This window comes from Scleropages formosus, chromosome 6 (assembly GCF_900964775.1).
Source record: "Scleropages formosus chromosome 6, fSclFor1.1, whole genome shotgun sequence".
Classification (NCBI taxonomy): Eukaryota; Metazoa; Chordata; class Actinopteri; order Osteoglossiformes; family Osteoglossidae; genus Scleropages; species Scleropages formosus.
Window position 1 is genome coordinate 34,077,914 of NC_041811.1, and position 24,930 is coordinate 34,102,843.

Genomic DNA, 24,930 nt, shown 5'->3' on the forward strand with positions numbered 1-24,930 from the left:
ATTATCCTTAATATCTAAACTGTTCATACATAACCAGGTTGATGCCTTCATGTATGGCAGTTGTTTGAAGATCATACTAAGGTAAATATTAATTAAGCAGTGCGAAAAGAGCACATTATATTCCCAGTTATTTACTGAAGTATCTGTACATCATGTAGAGTAAATCAAATGTGTGTGGCACCACAGGGAGGAGTAAAGTCACAGTAGTGAGTAGAGGGGTTTCACCCCATTCCCATTGTGGGCTACTTAAAACACAGTAACTCGCCACACTGTTCTAGAGTACAGGCAGAGGGTGTGTTACGGACAGAGGCTGAGCGCGCGCGCACACCCATCAAGACGACAAAAGCGGAATTATCGATCCGCTCGATGTCTCACGGCGGATGAAACGCGCGCGCGGCGCCGAGCTCGAGCTGTTTTCTCGCGCAGTGGTTACACAACAACGTGCGCGTGCAGAGCGCGGCACCACAGCACGCGTTTTAGGTCGCATCACGGAGCTCCAATACATTGACGGGGGGGAAGAAATATCGCGGCGTGTTTAGTGAGATAAGACGAAGCGAAGCGCAGCGCAGCGAAACGGCCAGGCAGGCGGACGCCCCGCTCCCCTTCGCGGGGGGCTGCCGTTCGCCAGGTCGGATTGGTCCGTCTGAGGGTCTCCGCCGCCTATCAGAGCTGCGCTCCCTCCGCTCGCCCTGTATGGGCAGCGCGATATGCGGGGGAACACGCCGAGGGAGGACGAGCTGCCCGGGCGGGTATCGGCGCGCAACGGACGCTATCGTGCCATCGTTGCCATCGGCAGCCAGGTGAGGAGGTAAGGGAGCGCGCCGGGGGGTCACAGACACGCTGAGCGCGCGCATCATGTGCTTTTGTTTATCGAGTCACGTGAGAAAGTTGCTGTATTGTCTAAGGGGGAAACACTGGGCGCTCTCTCCTCCGCGCCGTCGTGCTGCGAGACTCTCCTGCGTAGCTACGGGAGCAGAAGGAGCAGCTGGGCGACTGGAGCGTGCGGATGTGTCGGCGCGTGGCCGCTGCTTCCGTCTGGCGCCAGCCAGTGGCGCGTCGCTCCAGTGCGCGTCCTGCTCTTGTGGCTTTTTCGGCAGACGCGCGCACACGGAGGCTAGAGGAAGACGGAAATATGATGAGCAGTAAATTACAGCCACCCCCGGGCCGGTTTGAGTATATAATATACACCTCTCGGGTGTTAAGGCTCATAAAAAGTGATGTTTCGTTGAAATATGTGGATCATAAAGTGATGATTTATGCGGCCCGTGACACGTCACGGTCAGACGCGTCTTGTATTTATACAATACGGCCTGCTTTATGGTGTGGTCGTCCACGGCGTTGTATTTTTTTTTCCTCTGGAGGACGCAAAAATACACAGAGGGACGCTGTCAATAGCCGTCCCACTGGTTATTTTTTATGCGTGTGCGTGTGCGCGTGCGTGCGCGCACACTGTACTGTACTACGGCAGCGAGGGTGTCCGCCGGGTCCTAAGGACCGAAGAGTTTCCGTGGCGCTGACAGAACCAGGTCACTGAGAGCATCCTTTGGGAAAGTGGTGTGTGTGTGCGTGTGTGTGTGTGTGTGTGTGTGTGTGCGCGCGCGCGCGCGCGCGCCTCCAGGGAAGCCGGTTTCATCTGAGCCTCTTGGTCTGGAACCTCATTTTTTAAATTTATCGCGATTCATTTCAATTCAAGTGCGCCGTCAGTGATGAGAAGTGGATTTAAATGATTCATTTGCAATGTCACCTATTATACATTACAATTAAAATAAGCTTCAGTAATAATTGAAAAAGCCTATAAGCATAAACAGTGAGACATTAAATTAATAAAGCACTTAATAAATGAAAGAAGAAAATACAAGAAGTTTTATTCACCATTTTATCCGTAGACTTTTCCTTGGGGTTGCTAGTATTATCGCTAGAGCTGCTGCCTTAAGACCCCCAATGTTGCAGGTTCGAATCCCACCTCCAGCTGTAGGACCCTCGAGCAAGGTACGTAAAATAAGTTGCTCCAGTAAAGTTACCCAGCTGCATAAATGGGTAAATAAATAAGTAGCTTCACATTGTAAGTGACTTTGGAGAAGAACATCAGCTAAACGTATAATAGTCAATGGATGTAAATTGGAAGAATGATGTAAAGTTATGTTTGTTCAGTGGCAATAAATTTCCTTTTAGAGGAAGTGATTTTGTGTCATCCCCCCCCCCCATTTCACCTGGCTTTACTGTGACATCTTGTAGCAGCACATATCTGTGTTGTACCTGTGGGGGTACAGAGGAGTTTTAGCAGGAAATGATAATTGTTCCCAATACTGTATGCTGTTCAGTTATTTCCTAAGCTCAAGGTCCCAGCAGTCAGAACAAAAAATATTTTAGGTCCATAAGGGCTGTAAATCCTCAGTTGAAGAATCAATTTTCTTCCCCCCTTATACAGTATTACTTTCCTGTTTGAAAAAGTGCAGTGTTTCTGATTTTTGGTTCTTTGTGAAAAAACTAAGTTGAATTCAAATGTGGTATATAACTTAAGGAATTTGTTGCATTTTTCGTTTGCTTTATCCAGAAAACTGGAATTCACGTCAGTGTGTGAGTTTGATTTCTATTCCAGTCAAATTTGTTCTCATGTGTAGGAAGTACAATGGAATCCATACACCAACAATAAATGCAACACCAATAAACCGACCACAAATGTTCAGTAAATATGCATAAATGTATAAAAATATGAATAATGCAGTAACGATAAATCGGTGGGACTGCTGCTAGCGTAATGGTTAGAACTGCTGCCTTTGGACCTAAAGGTTACAGGTTTGATTTATACCTCCAGTTGTATTACCCTTGATCAAGGTACTTTACCTTAAATTGCTCCAGTAAAATTACCCAGCTGTATAAATGGGTAAATAATTGTAAGTATCTTAACACTGTAAGTCGCTTTGAAGAAAAGTGTTAGATAAATGTAAATGGATTCCAGCAAAGCCAGTGGAGCCTACAGATGTTCCTCCAAGGAGACTCTATGAACCTGGATGGTTCAGCTTCTGAAGCCCCCGCAGCTCTTCTCTGGTAGCGTAGAGGAACCCTTTAGTAGGGCTTCTCTTTTCCTCTACGCTTGGTGATCTCCTGCACCAGATGGTCCAATCCTCTGTTTTTGTGCTTCTTTTTTTAAATTTAAATTACTCTCAGGCCCCCCGTCAACCCCCACCCCCACACTGGGAGCGGTTCCTCCCATGCAGGAATCTCTCGGGTGTTTTTACAGAGCTGACATCTGGAGCAAGATAATACTAACAGCTGTTATTTTCTGGGACAAGGCACTGGTTTCTGTGGAAGCCCAGACTTCGCCACTGGGGTGTTAATGAGGTCCGCAGTGTTCACACACGGTACCTTCAGTACATCTGTTCATTGAGCTCACGCTTTTCTCCAAAGTGACTTACAGTTATTTAGCTGTTTATACAACTGGAGTAATTTAAGGTAAGCGCCTTGCTTAAGGGTGCTACTGCTGGAGGCGGGATTCAAACCTCTAACCTTTGGGTCTAAAGGCAATAACTCAAACAACTGCGCTACCAGATGCCCCTATAGCCGCTGCTCCTGGACCGTTGCTCCGAGCTCGGCCTTTGTGACCTTGGTTACCGTATCTGTGTATGTCCTCCCTCCCCTAGACATGCATTGTGTGTGTGTGTGTGCGTGCGTGTCTCAGTGTGCTTTTGCTCTGACACACATGCTGATGGAAGAGACCACGGCGCTGAAGATTTCCATCAAAGATCAAAGTAGGTCACGCTGCGCACGGGCGGTGGCGGCGCCACCGAGATTAAAATAGCCGCGCTGGATGCAGAAGTTGGACGGGTTCGGGCCCCTGTTAAACACCTGCTCCGACAGATGACAACGTTCGCACCCTGAGCTTCGCAGCACCCGGTCGAGACGGTGCGTGGTGTGCGTGCGGCACGAGGTCCCGGCGGGAGCGGTGCACAAACTGCCTTTTTGTTTTATGTGCCGGAAACCGCGCACGCTTTCCCTTAACCGCTCATGTTCGCCGGAGAGCATAAGCCGTGGTGGGAATTTCAACGTGGAGGACCTTTTGTTGGAACGTACTGGAACTGCGCTTGGTTCTCGTTGTCTGTGTGTAACTCTCCTTGCTCACCCACATCGCTTCTAGCACCTTCCATTCACTTCTAGCGCCTCGCAGCCCCTTCTAGTACCTTTTAATGCCTTTCAGTCCTTTTGAATGCTCCATAATCCCTTGTAGCACTTTGTAGTCCCTTCTAGAATCTTCTGTCATCTTCCAGTCCTTTTGAACGTGTTCTATCATCTTAGTCCCTTTTTAGTCCCTTCCATTGTTTTCTAGTACCTCACATCACATTCCCTTCTAGTCATGTCCAGCATCTTCAGTTACCTTCTAACACCTTCTAGTCCCTTCTTCACTTTGCTCACTTACTAGCCTGGGCCACAGAGAGCCCCCGTTCCATAATGTGGGTGACACACATTCGCACTCGAGCTGCGCCATCGCTGCCCAGACGTCCTGACGTGAATAACTTGAAGAAACTTTTTATTCACGTTTAGCATGTAAAAGTCCGATATTACACTGCCAAAGTTTTTAATTTTTTGAAATTCCTTTAATTGTGCTGAGCCACAGAAAGGGCACCTGACCATGGGCTTAATGACCGTTGAAAATGGGGGGGGGGGAAAAAAATCTCCTTTCTTTTTTTTTTTTTTTTTTTGTTAACTAAATAAAACCCAAGAAATGCCTGTCGCTGGGTTGTGAAAGAAAGCTGTGTGTGTGTGTGTGAGAGAGACTGATATGAAGGGCCCCATCTGTCCAGGCACACACTTTCTCTCTCTCTCTCGCACCCAGGGGGAAAAAGTTCTTGTTCAAGTTAATCACCTTTCACTGTCATCTACACTGTATTTTTGTCCGCTTTACCACCATGTTCAGTGTTGGTGTGCAAAGTTTGTTCGTTTGTCCGCCCCCCCCCCCCCCCCAACCCTCTTTCCTGGTCTAGTTCTGTACAAAGAAGTACTGGAATCCCTCACTTTGCATCCTTAACCCCACCTTTATGTGCTGACCAGCAGCAGGGTAAAAACTGTGTGAGGACCATCCTGTAGCGAACACACACCCTTACGTGGGGGGTGGCAGTGATGTCCTGTGTTGAGCTCCTCATTGCATTGTGCTGCTGCTCCTAAACCTCCAGTTGTGCTTTTCTGTTTTCCCCACTTGTGGGAGTAGGAAAAAAGACCATTTCTTCTCCAACTGCCAGTTTTTTCTCCCCCCCCAACAATTAAAATCGTTATGCAATTGGCACAGTTACGAATGTGATGTGGTTCCGGCAAACACCTACACCTGTTGCTAAGAGACTCTGAAAAGCGTGTTAGCTGCGTGTAGGTGTTGTGATCTTGTTGAGGGGTGACTTGGAGAAGGAAAGCTCTGCCCTTGGTGGGGGCTGTAGGACGCTGATGGCCGCTGAGGACCGTATGGATGATCCACTTGGACGAGGAGGAGGAGGATGATGATCTCAGCGACTGATACGGTGTTGCATAGCAATGGGGAGTTGGTTCACGTCCGTGTCTTTTGTAACTGTTGGTTTTACTGTCCATCCAGACTGGAGCTCAGCATTCCTGGACATTGCATTATATTTACCCTGCGGTGGAGTTTGGACGACGGGAGCGATCGGGGCTCAGCGGTGCCAGTGGCAGAAGAAACAGGTTTGTCCCGTAAGAGCCTCTGCTAAAAAGACGGTGCTCTGTCTGTTTCCTAGTCTGGCTACGTGAGATCCTGATGGAGGAGCGGCTGGGAGGCCACACGGGGGGGCGCCATGGTTCCCTGCGTGCGCCCCTGGCCCTCTACTGAGCACCTGTCACCCAGCCTCCATGACCACGGCTAAAGCAAACCACCGCCCCCGACACGCGCTCGCCGGTTGAACCGCCCTGCCACCAGCAACCCGTGACCATGGAGTCCGTCATCGTGGTGACCGAGTACGACCCCAGCGCCCCCCCCAGCGCCGCTCCCCAGGATGAAGACGAGGTCGAAGACATGGACAGCGGCGTGTCCCCGGAGCCGGCGGCTCCGCCCCTCCCTGGGGTCCAGGAGTCTCGGGCCCGACTCAGCCTGTCGGACCGAAAGCTTTCCCTGCAGGAGCGGCCGCCTCCAGCTACCTCGCCCTGCGGCTCGCCTGGCCTCATGAACGGCCGCTACATCTACCCATCTCTGCCCTACTCTCCCATCACATCGCCACACTCATCCCCGCGCCTCCCCCGCAGGCCTACTGTGGAGTCCCACAGGGTTTCCATCACTGACCTGCAGGTATGCCCCCCCCCCCCACCTCAGTAAATATGAAACATTCATGAATACAGCGAGTGCTGAATTACACAACACGCATTCAGCTGATGCTGGCAGAGCTTCAGTCGTCTTTATAGAAGTGGCAGCCACAGGTGTACAGTACCTGCTGACATGGACTAGAGGTGCAGTCTGACTTGTAAATCTCGCTCAAGAAGAGTTCCTTTATTGTCTCTCTCTCCCACCCGCCAGCCTGCTTAGTAACCAAGGAGGATCCACTCCTGCAACAGTCATACATTAACATTACTTAATTTAGCTGATGCTTTTCTCCAAAGTGACTTACCCAGCTGTATAAAGGGGCAAATAATTGTAATTTTACTGGAGCAATTTTAGAGTAAGTACCTTGCTCAAGTGCATTACAGCTGGAGGTGAGACTCGAACCTGCGACCTTTGGGTCCAAATGTACCAGTGACCAGTGCTGACCATTATGCTACCAGCTGCCCTCTGTCTTGAAATTAATTGTACTAGATAAACTGTCTAAAGCATAGAAAGGATACAGTTTGTCTCAGTGGTAAAACTGAAACTTTACTTCAGGTGTCCATTGATTTACGAAATTAATCCATTGCTGAAAATGGTGTGGATGCTGAAAGCCTATTTCCTGTTATGTTAAATGAGGAAAATAATTTGTTCTTAGCCCATCTGAAAACCCTAAACCAGTTTTCCCAGATATCACCAGAATGCTGTAAAACATCTATATAACCGTCAAGCCATGATTTCAGTACAGTATGAAACATATTTGCATTTTTTTAGCAGATGCTTTTCTCCAAAGCAGCATGCATCTCAGAAAACGATGCAAAACTGCATTATATTTGTCACCTTTTCAGTCCTGGTTCCTGACCATGCTTGGAAAACCCAGGGCAGTTTTCTAGAGTTACAACTCTTGGGTAATTCCCACTTTTTAGCTGATCAGTTCTGCACAGGATGAGCAATAAACCAAGCAGGGATCACTGAGCACATCTCATTTATTGTGAACAACTTTCTAAAACTGCACACTGCTGCTAAAATGCAGATACATACCCTGATAAGCAACAGCAGCTCTTTTCCTGCTAATTGCTCTTCTCTCTTAAATAATATGCCCATTATACCCATCAGAAAGCCCTCTGGAATTCATACACTTCCCATAACACCTTGCTGTCTTAAGGCAACTTTCACATTTCTAACGCACCAACACAGCTCTGGATGCAGATATCCCAATTACAATGCAATACTGCACTTCCACTTCACTTGCATGATGCACAAATTTTTTTTTTTTTTTTTTTATTTTTTAAATTACACATATTTTCAATTTGTTCTGCAAATCGGAAATTGGGTATCAATAGCCAAGAGCTGTTGTAACCTGAAATTTTGGATATATAGTTTGTAAAGGGGTGTCTGTACAGTATAATGCTTTATATACAACGTGAGGTTCGAAGTATAATAAACATGAATTTTTCAGTCTATTACTAAGCTTCTGTGTGACATCTGGAATAGAAATAAGACCAATCATTGCATCTGGGGAAAAAGTTCTTGTGGAACTTTTAAATGAGAGACTTGATGAAACATAAATAGAAGAACAAAATCTGTATAAAACTGATTGAAAAGACAACCCATCTTTGTTGCCCAACCCTGAATAGAGACCTTGACTACCCAGAATGACCAAATGAACAAAGGTAAGCTATTAGGTCAGAAAGTTCCTACTGACTTAGTTGTAGATGTGATGCTTTTCTGCTGCTGGACCTACTAATTGTAGAGTAAATTGTTTGTCTTTTTGTGACTGCTTTCAGAATGCTCTAGAATACTTAAGAAAGATAACATGCTCTTAGGTGTGTATTCTGTTGTGTTTTTTTGTAGGTTTTTGATGCACAGGTAAACTTGCCTACTTTTGTCAGCATCTGGCTTTACATCTTACATTATTGCCTTATTGTAAAACCCCACTGATCTGCTCTTCCAATTACAGCCACAAAGGGAACACATATAATGTCAGTTAGTGGAATACAGATAGTCCCTGCTCTATGATGCTCTGCTTCTTATTTGTGGCCAAGTCTCAAATCGGACGTATCACTAGACCTGCGGAAAGATGGATCTTAATTACAAATTTAAAGTTAATGAAAAAGAAAATTTTTTTTTTTCATTTAAAATCTGTCTTATTACAATACATGTTTATGAAAAACACTGGTACTTATTTTACGGTACTGTGTGTTTTCTGTGTGTTTTTTGCTGCCTCCTTCTAGTAGTGCATTTGGTTCCTTGCGCTCACAATAATATTAGACGGCATCCTTAAACAGTCACTCACTTTCATTGTCTGCTAGTCCTGGTCCGGAGCCTATCCCAGAGTAACCGGAATACATCCTGAATGGGACACCAGTCCGTTGCAGGGTAGCTTTACGCTACAGGAAATTCAAATCTCCAGTTTTCCTGAAATGTGTATTCTTAGACTGTGGGAGGAAACCAGAGCACCATGAGGAAACCCACACAGACTGGAGTGGATTTGAACCTACCAGGTGCTATAAGGTGGTGGAGCTACTCGCTGTGCCGCCATGTATTTTGTTCAAGTACTTACTTAATAAATTAGTGAAATAACTTTAAATCCATATTTCTAGTTATTTGGTTTAGTAATGATCATGCAGCGCGAATGAGATATATCAGAGCGAGACGAATATGAAAGGTAATTAATGAAGTATTCCTGACATATATACCCCCGCATAAGAGTAAAAAAGTTAGTTTGTGAAGCTTTTCAATTGTTTAAACGTGTCACAACAGTCCAAATTTTTTTTTTTCCATTGTTTTCCGAGAAAAATACTCTCACTTTACATTTTCGCTTTATGTGGAACTTCTCTGATCCACGTTAGTGTCTTAGGGTGGGGATTCTCTGTAATATGCATAAAGACAGTGTACTGGCTCCTTGTCTTACAGACTTTCGAAGATACAAACTTTTTCCAGTTTGTTTATGCGTTTTTAATTTTGCCTCCTTCAGCGTTCTCTTTTCTCAATTTATCTGCTGTGGTGTTAATGCGATGTACACTTCCGGTCATTCGTGGGCAATAAAAACACCTAAACGGAACCAGAGGGAGTCTAATTCACCTCTATTCCACAGTGTTTGCAGGTTGTGTGGATTGTTTGTGAGTATTGGTGAGCAACACCAAGATGAAAAACGTTCCACATATTTATGGGATGAATTGATTAACAACTGGTTTTGAATAAGATTTTTTTTTTCCCCCCCAAATTTTCAATCAGATTAATATAACTCAAAGTTCTCAAAAATGAGTCTTACAGTAAGGATTTCTATTCATTATAGCTATATTCAGATTTTTACAGAACCTTGCCTGTAGATAAGTTGAGGGGCATCTGTGCTATTAAATATTTACTGATTTTTAAAGATTTAAAAAAGCTGACAATGCCCAAAAGCCCACAAACACTGGACATGCTGACGTGTTGAACTGGGCTGCATCTGGGATTGAATAGGAGCTGTGGACATGATGTACCCAGGGTGTACCTCGCTTCATGCAGTGTCTTTCTGGGATAGGCTTCAGACCATCAAGACCCTACAGTAGTTACTAATGGTGGATTGATAAAAATAGTCTTAACTCTTCTTTTTATTTGCTATATCTTTATATGAAGTCTTTACAGAACCTACCCAGTGAATAAGTAGAGAGACATGTCTGTTAATCCAGCTTTTATTGATTGTGACAGTGGTAAAACGGACTTTGGAATTATGGACAAATTGAGTTATGAACAGATTGCGTTATGAACAGATTTTCCGGTCGCAGTTGTGTTTGTAAGTGGAGGAGCTTCCGTATTCAGACCTCTGCTATTTCTTCACTCTAAAATGAAAAATTACACTTGAAATAATGTAAGTAGGCAAGTAAAACTGTGAATTAATGTATGCTGACGTGTGATGTAGTGTTTCCTTTCTTTGCTGATTCCGCTGGGTGGTTTTTTTTTTTTTTTTTTTTTTCTTTTGGTGAGTCGAGAGTGAAACCCGGTAGTTTACCTAACGTGTCTGTGTGTGCAGAATATGAGACCTGCAAAGAAGTACTTTGTATGAACCCCCAATAAGTCTGTAGAAATAGTGGTGTCGTATCAGAACAGGTGATGATGGATTGTTCTGCTTTTTCTGTGTTTTAATAATGTCTGTGATGTTTGTTGAAAATGTGACACTCCTGTGGAATCCAGAGGTGTGTGTGTGTGTGTGTGTGTGTGTGTGTGTGTGTGTACACTGAGTTTGTCCTTTTCACGTTGACAGGACTGTGTGCAGCTGAACCAGTACAAGCTGAAAGATGAGATCGGAAAGGTACCGTGAAACTGCAGGAAAACAACTCATTTTGCTGGCCTCATTTGCATTTTCCCACCTTCCCATTTCACAGTGTTTGTAGGGTGGGGGCGGGGGGTTAAATTTAAAAATAGACTCTTTTTCTTCATCACCTGAGTTCTGAACAGACAATTGGGAGCTTTTTGAGGCTGCTGAGAAGAGTCTTTCTGATCTTTGTGTCTATGCGTGTGTGTGGAATGGACCCCCTGCTGCCCTTCCAGTCTGTCCGCTCCACTGGAGTGCGTGCGGGGGCGGCTGCACGTGTCGGTGTGTGTGAGAGAAGTAGGCGAGGTTACCGGTACGTGCTTGGGTCGGCTCCCACCCAGCGCAGCTCTTTGGTCTGTTTGTGTTTGTGAACATGGGGGGTACCGTGAAGATGTAACCTGTCATCCTCTGCTCTCTCCCGATCCTTTCCAAGGGCTCCTACGGGGTTGTCAAGCTGGCATACAACGAAGATGACAACACCTATTACGTGAGTTTGGAGGGGCTTTGTCCACACGGTAGAGGAGCAGATTGTTTATCCTTCACGGCCGGAGGGACCAAACAGCCTTTGGTTGACGGGTTTGGGGGGAAAACGCACAATTATCCGCGGGAGATGGCGAGAACACGGTTGAGAGCAGCTTTATGTGACCTTGTCGGGAACTGGTTGTAAATGCACCGAGCTATGAGAAACTTAATTAAAATAAAAATCAGAAATCTATACTCAATTCATTTTAGTGGAAAATCAATTGCGTACATGAGAGGAAAAGGAAGACGGCAGCCCCTTGGGAGCTGTTTGTAAATTCCCTGCTCTTCATGGCGCGTATAAACAGATCTCAAGTGCAGAGTCTGAACAGCCGCCCCATTTTTATTAGGTATATTTAGTGCACGGACAAAGTGGGCATGTCCTGCTAGAGTAAAAATGTCATCCACATGCAAGCATAAGGATCAAGAATTTGTAGCATTGCTGTAACAGAAGATATGGCTGGAATAGTGTTTTTTTTTTTTTCCTTCCAGAGTAGGAGGACAATGAAAGACAGTGATTTTTTTTTTTTTTTTTTTTTTTTTCCCCCTCTCTCCTTTCTTTCTTTGTTTTTTCCTCTCTCCCTCTGTCCCTTCATCTCTCTGTATTCTCTTACCTGTAGGCGATGAAAGTGTTGTCCAAGAAGCGACTGATGCGGCAGGCCGGCTTTCCGAGTAAGTGAGCCACTTGGAGCAGATGGACGTCCCAGCAGGGTGGCGCCCATTCACCCTGGGCCAAACTCCCCGCTATGGGATGCTCAGAGCTGAGACCATGGAAAGTGGACCATCTCACATACAGTCCACCACTGTTTCCCTCCTTAACTCCATAGTGCAGCTCCCTGGTTATCAAGGTTTTAACGGGCAGTGAAGTGGTTAAGGACCCGCACTGGTATCCTGATAGATGGGGGTCCTGACTGTTGAGATCAATACTTCATATATGAAGTTGAATCCAATCCTGTCTTCCCGCCCAGGACGGCCCCCTCCCAGAGGGGCCAGAGGGGCTCCCGAAGGCCCGGCCCAGCCCAAGGGGCCCCTGGAACGAGTTTACCAGGAGATCGCCATCCTGAAGAAACTCGACCATCCGAATGTGGTGAAGCTCGTGGAGGTGCGAGGCCTGGCGATTGTGGACACGTACTGTGGCAGTTGGACAGTCAGCGTACTGCACGGCATGTTGGAATGAGGCAGGAATTAGGACTTCGGTGTTGCTTTATGTGCCGTGACCTGGTGTAGAACCCACGGTGTACTGCGCAGGTTGCTGGAGCCAGCTGGTCAGATGGTCAGATGGTCAAACCAAACCATCAGACCGCTGGTTCGCATATGGCGACTTCTTGCATGGATTCTGACCCTGCGAGCTCCACCCTGCAGCTTTTGGTCATTTTGTTCAAGTTGGACAGTGATTTTATTTTTCATGATAGAGTGGAATCAGGGCGCAGGTGAAATTGGTTGCTTGGGGTGAGTTTGTGGAAGTTCACCAACTATTTTGTTGTCCCATCTCTAGGTGCTGGATGACCCCAGTGAGGACCATCTGTACATGGGTAACCTTCCCAAAGCCCTGCCTAATACACTCAACCCTTCCTCACATACATACAGAGCTGCTTGAAAGTGTGGAGCCCTTGTGTCCCTTAGTTTTACCACAAAATTATTTAATGAGAACCAGCTTTTCTCATGAAATAATAGGTGTGTAATGACCAATTAAATCATGTTCCTTTAGAGGAAGTCGTGTATAGTAGAAACACACAAGTAGTGCAGGTGCGAAAATAAGTGAACTCAAAGTTGCATTGGTTAAACCAAGTAGGTAAGTAGAATTCAGTGTGTAAATCATAGTCATTTATTCATTTTATGAGGTTATTTTAATATCTTATACAAGAATAATGACCATCCTTATAGGGTTCACACACTTTCGAGGAGAACTCTATGTGTAGTATATTCATACCTGCATATGGAGTACATTCAGGTGTACACGTGCGCTACATACACAAATATGTAAAATCCATATACGGCTTTACGTGTGTACATATGGAAGATGTACACTGATCAGCCACAGCATTAAAACCACTGAGGGGTGAAGTGAATAAAACTGATGATCTAGTTACAGCGGCACCTGTCAGGGGTGGGATATATTAGGTAGCAAATGAACAGTCACTTATTGAATTTGATGCGTTGGGCAAGTGGAGGGATCTGAGCGGCTTTGACGATGGCCAAGTTGTGATGGCTAGACGACCGGGTCAGAGCATCTCCAAAACGGCGGGTCTTGCGGGCTGTTCCCGGTATGCAGCGGTTAGTACCTACCGATGGTGGTCCAAGGAAGGACGACCGGTGAACCGGCGACAGGGTCACGGGCGCCCCGGGCTCACCGATGCTCGCGGGGAGCGAAGGCTAGTCCGTCCGGTCCGATCCCACAGAAGAGCTGCCGTAGAACCCTGCCACGCTGCAAAAATTGTTCGGGAATGGTTTGAGGAACGTGACAAAGAGTTCAAGGTGTTGACTTGGCATCCAAATTCCCCGGATTGGATCTGTGGGGCGTGCTGGAAAAACAAGTCCGATCCACGGAGGCCCCACCTCGCAACTTACACGACTTACAGGATCTGCTGCTAACCTCTTGGTGCCAGATACCACAGGACACCTTCAGAGCTCTTGCGGAGTCCACGCCTCGACGGGTCAGGGCTGTTTTGGCGACACGAGGGGCCCCACGCAATATTAGGCAGGTGGTTTGAATGTTTTGGCTCATCGGCGTAAACACCATAACCATAAATGGAAACTGCTCTGTTACACTTCATAACCATGTTGGTACTGAGCTAAGTGACATACTAATATTTGTCTCCTTTTCAGTGTTTGAGCTGGTTAAGCGAGGGTGAGTGTACCTTTTTGCGGCTGTACTAAGGCATCGCTGCGTATCGTGACGTGGCCTCCACACATGCTTGTTTTTCTCCCTAACTGAAGGCCCGTGATGGAAGTGCCCACGGACAAACCGCTGAACGAGGAACAGGCACGCTTCTACTTCCAGGACCTGCTCAGGGGCATCGAGTATTGTGAGTGTGCCGCCCATCGAAAAACATCGCCCTTCGCTTGTGACCCGAGTTCCTTTATTTTTATTATGGCAGATGGCTGCACCCAAGGCACCGCCAGGATTTACCCGGTGTTGTTTTTGCAGTCCAAAATTCCAATTTCAATGTGGAAGCAGTAATAACAGGAAGCGCTCGCTTGCTTTCGTTAGCCGTGTTTCCCGGCCGGGGTCGCACGATCCGGCGCCTATCCTGGAATCGCCGGGTGAAAGCCAAGGGGGCTATGCACTGCACCGGGTGGCAGTTCGTTGAAGAGCGGCCACATGTACACGCTGCGGGCAGTTTGTAATGTCCCGTTCACCTGAACTGCATGTTGTTGGACATGCATGTGGGAAGAAACCAGAGCACCCGGAAGAAACCCACACCGACACGGGGAACGTGCGAATTCCACTCAGAACGAGCTGGATTCGAGGCTATGCTCAAACAGCCCGGGCACTGTAAGGCAACAGCGCTACCCGCTGCACCACCTTGCCATCCATCAGGAAATACTGTCTGCAGCTTCTCATTTGAATACACCGATTCCTGAACTTATTAGCACAATTGAAGCCAGAAGTTTGATTTGTCCATAAATCCAAATCACTTTTATCACTGAGTGACGATCAATGAAAGCTTAATAATTTAGATATTTCTTTATTTGTGTGATATATAAATGATTTATAGGTTACATAATGATATAAATGATATATACGGCTCTTTGAAATATCTTTATACGGCTTATACAGCACGGTCTATGTGACCTTTGCTGAAGTTGACAGGGTTGTTGGAACGGAACCCCATCGTGATGTACTGCGAACTAACCCCTGACCCTTTCTTCCCTTCATAGTGCATTATCAGAAGATAATTCACCGGGATATCAAGCCGTCGAACCTCTTGGTGGGTGACGACGGCCACATAAAAATCGCCGATTTCGGGGTCAGTAACCAGTTCGAAGGCACGGACGCCCTGCTCACCAGCACCGTGGGAACTCCGGCCTTCATGGCCCCCGAGACACTTTGCGAGACCAGGAAGAACTTCTCCGGCAAGGTACGTGGGCTTGTGCTTCCCCCGCGGGACTCCTCAGCCACACCAAGGCCCTCTCGTGCAGAGCGTCGCCTCTAAAGTACCGTAGAACATCTGGATTGAGGTTTTTTTTGCTGCAATAATTACCATCTTGTTTCCTTTTTCTGGTTTATCTTGCAGGCCTTGGACGTTTGGGCTATGGGAGTAACTCTGCATTGTTTTGTGTTTGGAGTGGTAATTAGTGTCTTTCTATATAAACACACTTCATATCGGCAGTTAATTTTACCATAGTATCCCCTCCCCCCCAATCTTCATGTTTTGATACTTTTAACAAAAGATTAAACTAAGACAAAAGTAATTTTCTTTTCTTAGCTTTGTCTTCAAGCAAAAGTTCCAAGAGAACTTTTTTAAGGAAAATGCTTACCAGGCGTGTCGGTCAAATCCAGGGAAGTGGACCTCACATGTACTGGCTTATCAGTGATCTTTGCACTTCCCCTCCTCAGAACCTTCCTGTTTATGTCCCTCTCAGTTTCCCCATAAATGTCTGGGCTGCTGGTTGAGCTATTAACATTTAACTAGAAACTAAGTCGTGAGCAAATTTCCATTTTCCGCATATTTATTTATCAGACACTTTTCTCCAAAGCGACTCCCAATGAACTCTATGTAGTGTCATCAGCCCACACACCTTATTCACCGCGGTGACTTACACTGCTAGATACACTACTCACACTGGGTCACTCATCCAAGCATCAGTGGAACACACTCTCTGTGTCACTCACATATTATGGGTGAACCTGAACAGAATGTCTTTGGAGTGTGGGAGGAAACCAGAGCACCCGGAGGAGACCCACACAGACACGGGGAGAACATGCAAACTCCGCACAGACTGAGCGGGGATCAAACCTATGTTCTCTCGCACCACCCAGGTGCTGTGAGACAGCAGCGCTACTCGCTGTGCCACCCGGAGTTCGGAGCCCTTGGTAATCGAAGTGGTTCTGGTGAATTGCGCGCCCAGTAGTTCACTCACGTCGTTCATGTTGGTCCAGCTGCTCTTGCAAAGGGTCTTTGTTTCATGAGTATTTCGCTGTCTCGCACCCCACCCCCCAGTGTCCCTTCATGGATGAACGAATCCTGAGTCTCCACCACAAGATCAGGACTCAGCCCGTGGAACTGCCAGAGAAGTGGGTATCAGCTCTGACAAATTCTCTATTACATAGATATGTACACACACACACACAGAATACACATTTGCACAAAAAAAAAAAAAAAAACACAGGTGCACTTATTGATAAACTTACGCCCTTGGTCAGCTCCATACTCGACAGTTTCCGAATGTGGTAAATTGTATTTTTAATTGGGACACCAAGCTAAATTCATATAGGATGGGGTAGAATAAGATTAATATGAATAATAGTGTGTTAATCTCTGCTGGGACATTAACACACAGCAGCTCAACATGACTCAACAACAAAGTTTTTGATCTGTTGGAAAATAAATTGCTCAGTAAATTGCCCTCAAAATAATAATAAGAACCACACACACATTCACTGTTAATACACACACTAACTTATAGTAAATCAAAGTTTTGAATTTTTCAAATACATGCTATTTTTACAGTATTTTTTTTATTTTTTTTTACTAGCCTAAGCAATGACAGTCTTTGTATTCTTATAGTGTCGATGTTTCAGAAGATTTGAAGGACTTGCTCCTGAAGATGCTGGATAAGAATCCAGAAACAAGAATAACGGTGCCCCAAATTAAGGTGATGGATAAATTCTTGTGCCTGTATGTCATGCCAAGGCTCGCTTCACATCTAATGTATTGATACGTGCTAATAGATGTCCTCCTCTTGCCATGCAGTTCTACTGAAAAGTTGTGCTTAACTGAAATAAGAGCAACAATTTTGGGAAATGCAAAAAAACTGCAAAGAACTACAGCCGAGGGTCTGTGCTTATGGGTCCGGATGTGTAGGTGCATTCTTGGGTAACCAGGAATGGGGCGGAGCCACTTCCCTCCGAGGAGGAGCACTGCACGCTGATCGAGGTGACGGAGGAGGAGGTGGAGAACTCGGTGAAGCACATCCCCAGCCTGGCAACCGTGGTACGTCCCTGCAGACCTCGCCGGGCCTCCGCCGCATCATTCACGACTGACATTTTTTTTCCAATTCGTTAAAAACCTCTGCGTAACTCGCACATCACAGAGAGGTCAGATATCTGAGGAGAGGGATATGCGTGTGTCTCGAGACTTCTCGTTCCGTTTGTCTTTATGTAGTGCTCTTAAAGTGCTGAACAACAGAGCACAAGTGACAAAGAGTAAATACCGAAGACAGTTTACTAAAGTACTCATCTGAAATGAGCCGTCTGGCAGTTGAGGAAAGGAAAACAAAAGAACTCCGATGCCAAAGTACTGGGAGAAAAATACACCTCTGGGAGGTCTTAAGTACCTATAGCTGCCCACCCCTTCTGGGCATTGTAGAATATCACAGCGGCGGTGCTTCTGTAGTTTGGAAGTTTATATTTGTTAATTTAGGTACTTTTCTCCAAATTTATTCAGTGTTAAGCTGCATACAGTGATTTACCCATTTGAACAGCTGGGTAGTTTTTACTGGAGCAATTCAGGATAAGTACCTTGCTCAAGGGTGGTACAGCAGTAGGCAGTATTTGAACCTGCATCCTTCAGAACTGCAGGCAGCACGTTATCTCCTTTAGTGTTACCCGCTTCTTCATCTAGCGAGTAGTGCTGCTGTCTCGCAGCGCCTGGGTGGTGCGGGAGGACGTGGGTTTGATCCCCACTCAGTCTGTGTGGAGTTTGCATGTTCTCCCCGTGTCTGCGTGGGTTTCCTCCGGGTGCTCTGGTTTCCTCCCACACTCCAAAGACATGCTGTTCATGTTCACCCATACTGTGTGTTCCACTGATGTATGGATGAGTGACCCATTGTAAGTAGTGTATCTAGCAGTGTAAATGACCGTGGTGAATAAAGTGTGTGAGCTGGTAACACTACACAGTATCCAGTGGAAGTCGCTTTGGAGAAAAGTTGTTGCTAAATAAATGTAAATGTACTTTGTGTTCTATTAAATGAATTATGAGGATTGATTTTTTTTTTTTTTTTTTTAAATTTTTTGTTTACTCTTTGACTTCTGCCTTTGACATTCTGAGAATGTTGCTTGCACTAGTGTCACCACGGGAAGGTCACATCGGGTCTCAGTATCCCATTCGAACCCCCCCTGCAGATTCTGGTGCGAACCATGCTGCGCAAGCGCTCTTTCGGGAACCCCTTTGACTGGGCCAGGAGGGAGGAGCGCAACCCGTCAGGCCCGGGGGCCGTGCTAGGGTGAGTACGGACACGGGTCGTCTCCTTGAGCGCGGGACTGTTAGATGTAGCTCCGCCCCCTTCCAAATAGCCTTGGGAACTCCTGCATAACACTCTGTGTGTTTTTGTTCTTGTAACTTCCACACTGAGAGCCTGCAAACAGGCTCAAGGGAATAGACTGCTAGGTTTCATAATGTGAGTAATGTACAGATATGTGGATAGTTTGTGATTTTTACTGTACATTTGAGCTGAGAAAGGGGGATTGAGTGTGTGTGTGTGTGTGTGTTTTCTCATGAGGCTTTTAGGATTTACTGAACTCACAATATCTTTCGCAATAGCCAATGTTCACAGTTGCTCTTCCCTCCCATGCTGTAGCAGAGGCAGAGCAGGCAATGTGAAGCACTGCTACATGCATAGTCTCCAAAGGTAAAGGGTCATAGGTTGGAGGTCGGCCGCACGGGTCGACACTGCATGAGTTCTAGTCCCCGAATGCATGGGTTTGCGGCCCAACCGTAGATCAGCATGAAAGCGGCAGATGAGACGGGTCCTCGGTCGCTTCGACACAGCGCCTCATCGCTACGCATGCAGCGATGAGGTGCTCGAACCCTTCTCATCCTGCCCCCCCCTCCCCATGAAGTGCTCCAATGCATTACCGCTTCTCGACTCTGACCTGAATGTACAACTCACGGCTTGCTGGATTTTCTGCAGCGCTGGCATGTAAAGGAAATAGGAAGAGTTATTTCAGAGGCATGTGTAAGAATGGACACGGCGCCAGATTGAACGAATCCCGTTGGACGTCCTGTATTCGGGCTCCGAGGAAAAGCGCTCATTTCCAAAGGCGCCTCGGTCGCTCTAAATCGGACCCCTTGAGCCTTCAGGCGGGAACGATAAACGGACGCAATTCGGAATCTCGATGTGCTTCGTTCTGCGGTGACTTTTGGAGAAACGAGGACGGTATCTTGCACATGGATCTGAGGTCGTCATCTTGGGAATAACGGTAGGAGAGTCTAGGGGACAAAATAAAAAGGCCTGATGAGTTCGTGTTCCTTATCGCCCTCAGGAAGGAAGAGGACGTCGCGAGGAGTATGGACTTGCCCTTCGTGAGCGAGGACGAGGTGCTCTCCTGATTCCTGGGGGAGGGGCCTCGCTCTGATGCTGGAGAAATGATGGAGGTTCGGGTGGGCGGGTCACCGTCGCCCTCCCGCTACCAGGATGCACGGAAGCCGCATGACACGTTTTCCCGCGCTGTTGTCTAGAAACTCGCCCTGCCCCCACCCACCAGCCGAGCCCTTGTAGGAGGGCCGAGGTCTGCACCCCTTTAACACAAGTGTCAGCATACTGGCGCGCACACACACACACACGCTGAGATTGATGGGGGGTGTGGGGGCTTTTCCAGGTCCTGCCTTTTCCCTTTTGCATTCGGACTGGTCGGACTGTGTGGACCATCTCCAGGATGGCCGATTTTGTACCATATTTCCGAAAGGGACACGAGCGTAGCGCAGGGAGGAGGGAGACCACACCGCAGCATTATGCATTAGACACACATCACCCGTTCAAACATTGTTACGCGTCTTTGTTTCGCTGTATTTAGGCTTTTGTTGTTTTTTTTGTTTTTTTTTTTTGCTTCTTGCAGCAATGCTTTGTAGTCAGGCACTTTAATGTTGTGGAGCTCTTGAATTTAATAAGCTTGGGTATTTAATCATACATAACGTTTATGTAAGGGGCCAAGTCTGCTCACGATGCTTTGGCTACAAAGCTAACGGGTCTTTTTTTTTTTTTTTTTAAAAGGGATCTTAAAACGTTTTCCTGCAGTATTTCAAACGCTGGTCCAGCGGATTTACTGCAGGAGCTTGTTTACCTTCACCTTACTCACTTATGAGTCCATTTTTACACTGCGATCGGCAATTGGTGTAAAACGGGCTCGGGTTCAGACGGCCCGCTATATGAAGTGTTGTTCTTCATTTTATTAGGCCACAGGTGACTCTGCACTTGGGTTCATAAAAGACAGATTCTGCTTATCTACTGTCTAAGCTGGAGGATAATGCACTAGAAATAAAATGCACACTCTCCCGCAGAGTGTGTCCACAGGTCTAGAGCAGAGCAAGGTGAAGTACTGCGGTAAGAGCAGTCCTTGCGCTCTCCATCAGTAGCTGCCACCCCTAAGCCACGTGTCCGTTTTTTTTTTCCTTTTACAAAATAAAGAAATTCACTTTTTAGAAATACAAATAGTTTGATTTAATGTTTAGCACCGTGTGTGTACTTTTGACGATATAAACTTCCATGGCCACAGTAGTCTAATGCACCGTTGAGGGTAAAGTAAAATATATATATATATATATATATATATATATATATATATTAAATATTAAGTCGATATGTTTTGTCACAGTATGTATCTAGTATAAATATAATGGACACATTTTAGATATGACGTGTATCTTCTTTGCATATGTTGTACCTGCGTTCTACAATATATGCAAATAATTTGACATTTTGTATGACGCGTAGTACTTCTTTTTCACGAACACTGTACATGAATGAGTTGGATAGATAACGAGAGCAGCGATGAGGAGGGCGATGCTCTAAACGTTGGAGGTCGGCTCTACGGCGCTTCTTTACGCGCGATCGCGCGGTCGGGGCGGCCCGCCGCCCTCCGTTCCTGTCGTTGAGCGGTGGGGTAACGTCGGGCACCGGTGGTCGCGGCCGAGATTGCGGAAGGCCTACGCGAACCCGTCGGCGCTTCTTCTTCGCCGGGCGTGGAGTTCGAACACGGGTTGAACCAGAGGAACCTGCTGCAGACTCTGGCTTTTTATTGTTCCTGCAAGTCGCTCTGCGTATTTCAGACAGCTCTACAATTTTTACACTGAACGTGCTGTTTTTACCTTACTACTGTACTATGCATAAGGAACTTGACTTTTTGGTGCGAATCCATGACCTTGTGGATTGGTTGCATTTCTGTTGTTCATTCGTAATGGAGTTACTTTTAGCAAGAGTTGTTATAGGACTGTAAACTGTGCCATATTCTGATTTCTTTAAACCGTCCAATATACATGTACCGCAGTACGCTGAATTTAAACGTATACCATAATTTTAAATTTCTAAAATAATTTCTAAAAAGTATAAGCTCTGAGAAAGCATGGTTTGAACCATGTCATTTATACACTGGCTTCTCACCTTACGAATACAACTGAGACCATAATTTGAAAGTCACAATTTATAAAAACTTTCGACGGGGTTCCGTTCAGACAACCTCCTGTAAGTCACACACACCCTGGTAGTGTATTATGTAAAAACCATGAGGGTATATCTAAACATTTGTGACGTGTCGTATAATGCGGCTTTTTTTTATATTTTTCCACTATTTTCACACATTATTTATGCTAAAATAAAACTAATGTCAAATAATCATAATAGTATAGATACAGTACAGTTCCCTATTTTTTAGTTTTATTTTTAATCTTTTTTTTTCTCCTTAGCCTTTTCTTTTCTGCACCACTATAATGCATTTTTGCTGGCTAGCCATTATAAAAAATAAGAAAATTAAACTCACAAGCAAAATGTTAAAAAAAAAAAAAAAAAGAGGAAAGTTCTGTAAATAAATGTTTTTGTAACTAAACACAGTCTGCAATAGACATACTGACCAAGTCAGTATGTCGATATCGTACAGCAGATGGAGCAAACGTTGCATTAATATAGACGTTAGATGTTATCACCAAAAGTCAGGTTGTATAATTATTATAAATAAGGGTGAGCGGACAAAAGCCTGCCGCTACAGGTCATTGTGGGTCGCGTCGTAAGTCGAGGACTACCTCTGCGAGTCGTCCTTCCAGGTATGTGCAGATAAGGTTCTGTAAGAGCCTGGGATAAAGCTATAATACATAAAACCATCTCTGACACTTCCATCCATCCACCCTTTATCAATAAGCTCTTGTCCAAAGCGGGGTTGCAGTGGTCCGGAGCCTATCCTGGCAGCACAGGGTGTGAGAGAGGGTACGTGCTGGGCAGGATTCCTGGACAGTGATTCACAGTATAACTCATTTTTTTCTAAGCTACTTTAAAATTAAAATGCCTTTTAAATTTCTGTAAATATACATTATCCTCAGTCCCCTGTTCAGTCCTGCTTGCGGGTCAGTTCTGTGCATAAGGGACAGCTGGTAGCGTAGTGGCTGGAGCTGCTGCCTTTGGATCGAAAGGTCACGGGTTTGAGCCCCGCCTCTGGCTGTCGTACCCCTCCCTCGAGCAAGGCGCTTACCCTGAATCGCTTCAGTAGAATTACCCGGCTGTATAAATGAGTAAATAATTGTAAGTTGCTTTGGCAGAAAGCGTCAGGTAAACGTAAGTATGTGCAGCATTCGTGAGGTTGTGCCAGTTTCTGCAGTAAAAAAATTATACACGCATCTTTAGATTTATTTACAAGAAACGTTCTGTAAAAATGGGGGGCGCAGCGAGTTTGGCCAGGGCCTGCTGCGTGGTGGGTCTGGGGTTCGAGTCCTGCTTGGGGTGCCTTGTGACGGAGCGGCGTCCCGCTCCCCGCGCGTTCCCCGCTCCCCGTGCTTCCGGGCTAGGCTCCGCTTTGCCGCGACCCCGCTCGGGACAAGCGGTTGTAGACATTGTGCGTGGCTCGTGTAAAACTCTGGAATTAAGCTATAAGGTGTTGTAAAAAATTTTCATTTCAATATTGTATCAAATCCAAGATACATTTAAAACGACTGAAAATAAAAAAAATTCCTCTTGAAAAACTAATATTGAATGGCGGCTGCAGAATGGCTTATCCCGTAAACGTGCAACGGTTATTTGTAAAAATTCAGTCGCTGGATGTGGCAGAGAGCAGACGGCAGCTGCGAACGATGTGGAAGCAAAGTGAATTTTTGCGTACATTTTACCGCCAACTAGTGGACGGGCGTGAAAACGGTTTCCTTTCGGCCCGCGACAAATTTTCGGAAACGTAACTGACGGAAACGACGTTTAAAAAGCAAATAAAGGGCAAAATGGCCGCGTCCTGAAAAACTTTTAATCCAACGTTCGTACCGCGGGAAGCCAGCGTACAACGAAGCGGTCGATCCGTAACGTCCGGCCTAATTCGACGGCAGCAGGACGTTTGCTTTTGAATTATGGATGCGCATCGGTGCCACGCTTCAACTGAGCTCATTTAGTGTTGCCAAAGAAAGATCAGCGCCCAAAGATAGATGACGGAGAGCAGATTAGACCTCGATCTACACTAGGGAATAGATTCCATCCTAGATATAGAGTTACAGCTAGATCTTGAGTAAGACAACTTTTTACTCTTTTTATCGACTCCTAATTCATGTGCTGGCTCCTTGTCTATATATATATTTTACATGGTATACTATGCATGATCTTAACATCGAGGTTTTGAACTTTGACCTTTAAATTCTAGCAGTAGCTATAAGGAAAACCAATTAACTGCACTTCTGATTTTTATGGAATTTAACAGTGAATGATTGATTGGATATTGCAACGCTAATACTTCTGTGAATCAGTCTAGTGCAAGACCACTTTCTAAAGGTCGCTTTCAGCAGAGCACGGGGGGACGAGACAAGTCGGACGGGAGGGGGTGCTTGTAATTCTACAATTTCTAGAATGCCGTCTGTTTGCATTTACATGTGTGTGTTGAATCTTTTATTTTCTCAATGATTCTGCCCACTCTTTCCAGAAGGGCTAAGATTGCAACGACTGACCTTTTCACGACGCCGGTAGCGTGTTCCTTTCGGTAGTGAGTAACGTAGTGTTTTAAAGCAAAGTAAACTGCATGCGTACATATCAGAAACTCTATTCACAAAGCATGATTTGGAGGACAAAGGATTTGCCAATGATCTTATACTTTACTGAACTATACTTATTGTATCTTGTTGATTTCAATAAAGTTGCCTTTAAGCAAATTACTAGTTGAGTATTGGGTGTTGTACTCGAGTGCACAGGTGTTACATTTACACCGTACGATTTTTTTTTTTTTAATTTATTTAAATGTGGACAGGGATTCAGCAGTTCTGAGTGAGAGGGGGAGGTCGTTCCGCCACAACGGAGCCAGAATCGAGCGAACGTCCGTACTTTACCTTTCGCGTGTGGGACCACCAGGTGGCCAGATGTGGAAGAAGGTAGCGGTGTGGTTGGGGTGTAGCAGATGATCAAGTCATGTAGATATGTGGGAGCAGCTCTATTGATGCATTTGTAAGGGTGTTAAATGTGATCGGGGCAGCTATAGGAAGCCCGTGCACAGATTGTGTTAAATGCAGTTTACACTCACCGGTCACCTTGAGCAGCAACACAGAACGAGCACTAGATTCGAAGTCCTCATCTTTAATCTAGGAGACGCTAAACTCCATCTCACCTGGAAATTTTAGCTGTCATGGTTTAATCTGGTTTTCTGATGTCCCTACTTGCAAGCGAGAGCTTGTTTAGCAGCTGCACCATGAAGAATGAACAGGCCTACCATGTTGTT

General features: G+C 45.8%; 1 protein-coding gene across 3 annotated transcripts; it reads left to right on the forward strand.

Annotated features, from left to right (window-relative positions):
- The first annotated feature begins 292 nt into the window (after nucleotides 1–292).
- camkk2 (calcium/calmodulin-dependent protein kinase kinase 2) lies at nucleotides 293–20,774 on the forward strand. 3 transcript variants are annotated; one of them, XM_029252811.1, is made up of 17 exons: nucleotides 293–808; nucleotides 5,733–6,277; nucleotides 10,533–10,580; nucleotides 11,017–11,070; nucleotides 11,723–11,774; nucleotides 12,071–12,204; nucleotides 12,598–12,634; nucleotides 13,929–13,950; nucleotides 14,040–14,128; nucleotides 14,985–15,184; nucleotides 15,341–15,394; nucleotides 16,268–16,341; nucleotides 16,835–16,922; nucleotides 17,132–17,260; nucleotides 18,391–18,491; nucleotides 18,846–18,896; nucleotides 19,531–20,774. In XM_029252811.1, the coding sequence occupies exons 2-17, from the start codon at nucleotides 5,924–5,926 to the stop codon at nucleotides 19,595–19,597; spliced, it is 1,554 nt and encodes a 517-aa protein (XP_029108644.1). In that variant the 5' UTR covers nucleotides 293–808; nucleotides 5,733–5,923; the 3' UTR covers nucleotides 19,598–20,774. The 3 variants fall into 3 exon arrangements, with proteins under 3 accessions (XP_029108644.1, XP_029108645.1, XP_029108646.1); XM_029252812.1 differs by having other exon boundaries at nucleotides 293–800; XM_029252813.1 differs by lacking the exon at nucleotides 18,846–18,896.
- The last annotated feature ends 4,156 nt before the right edge of the window (nucleotides 20,775–24,930 follow it).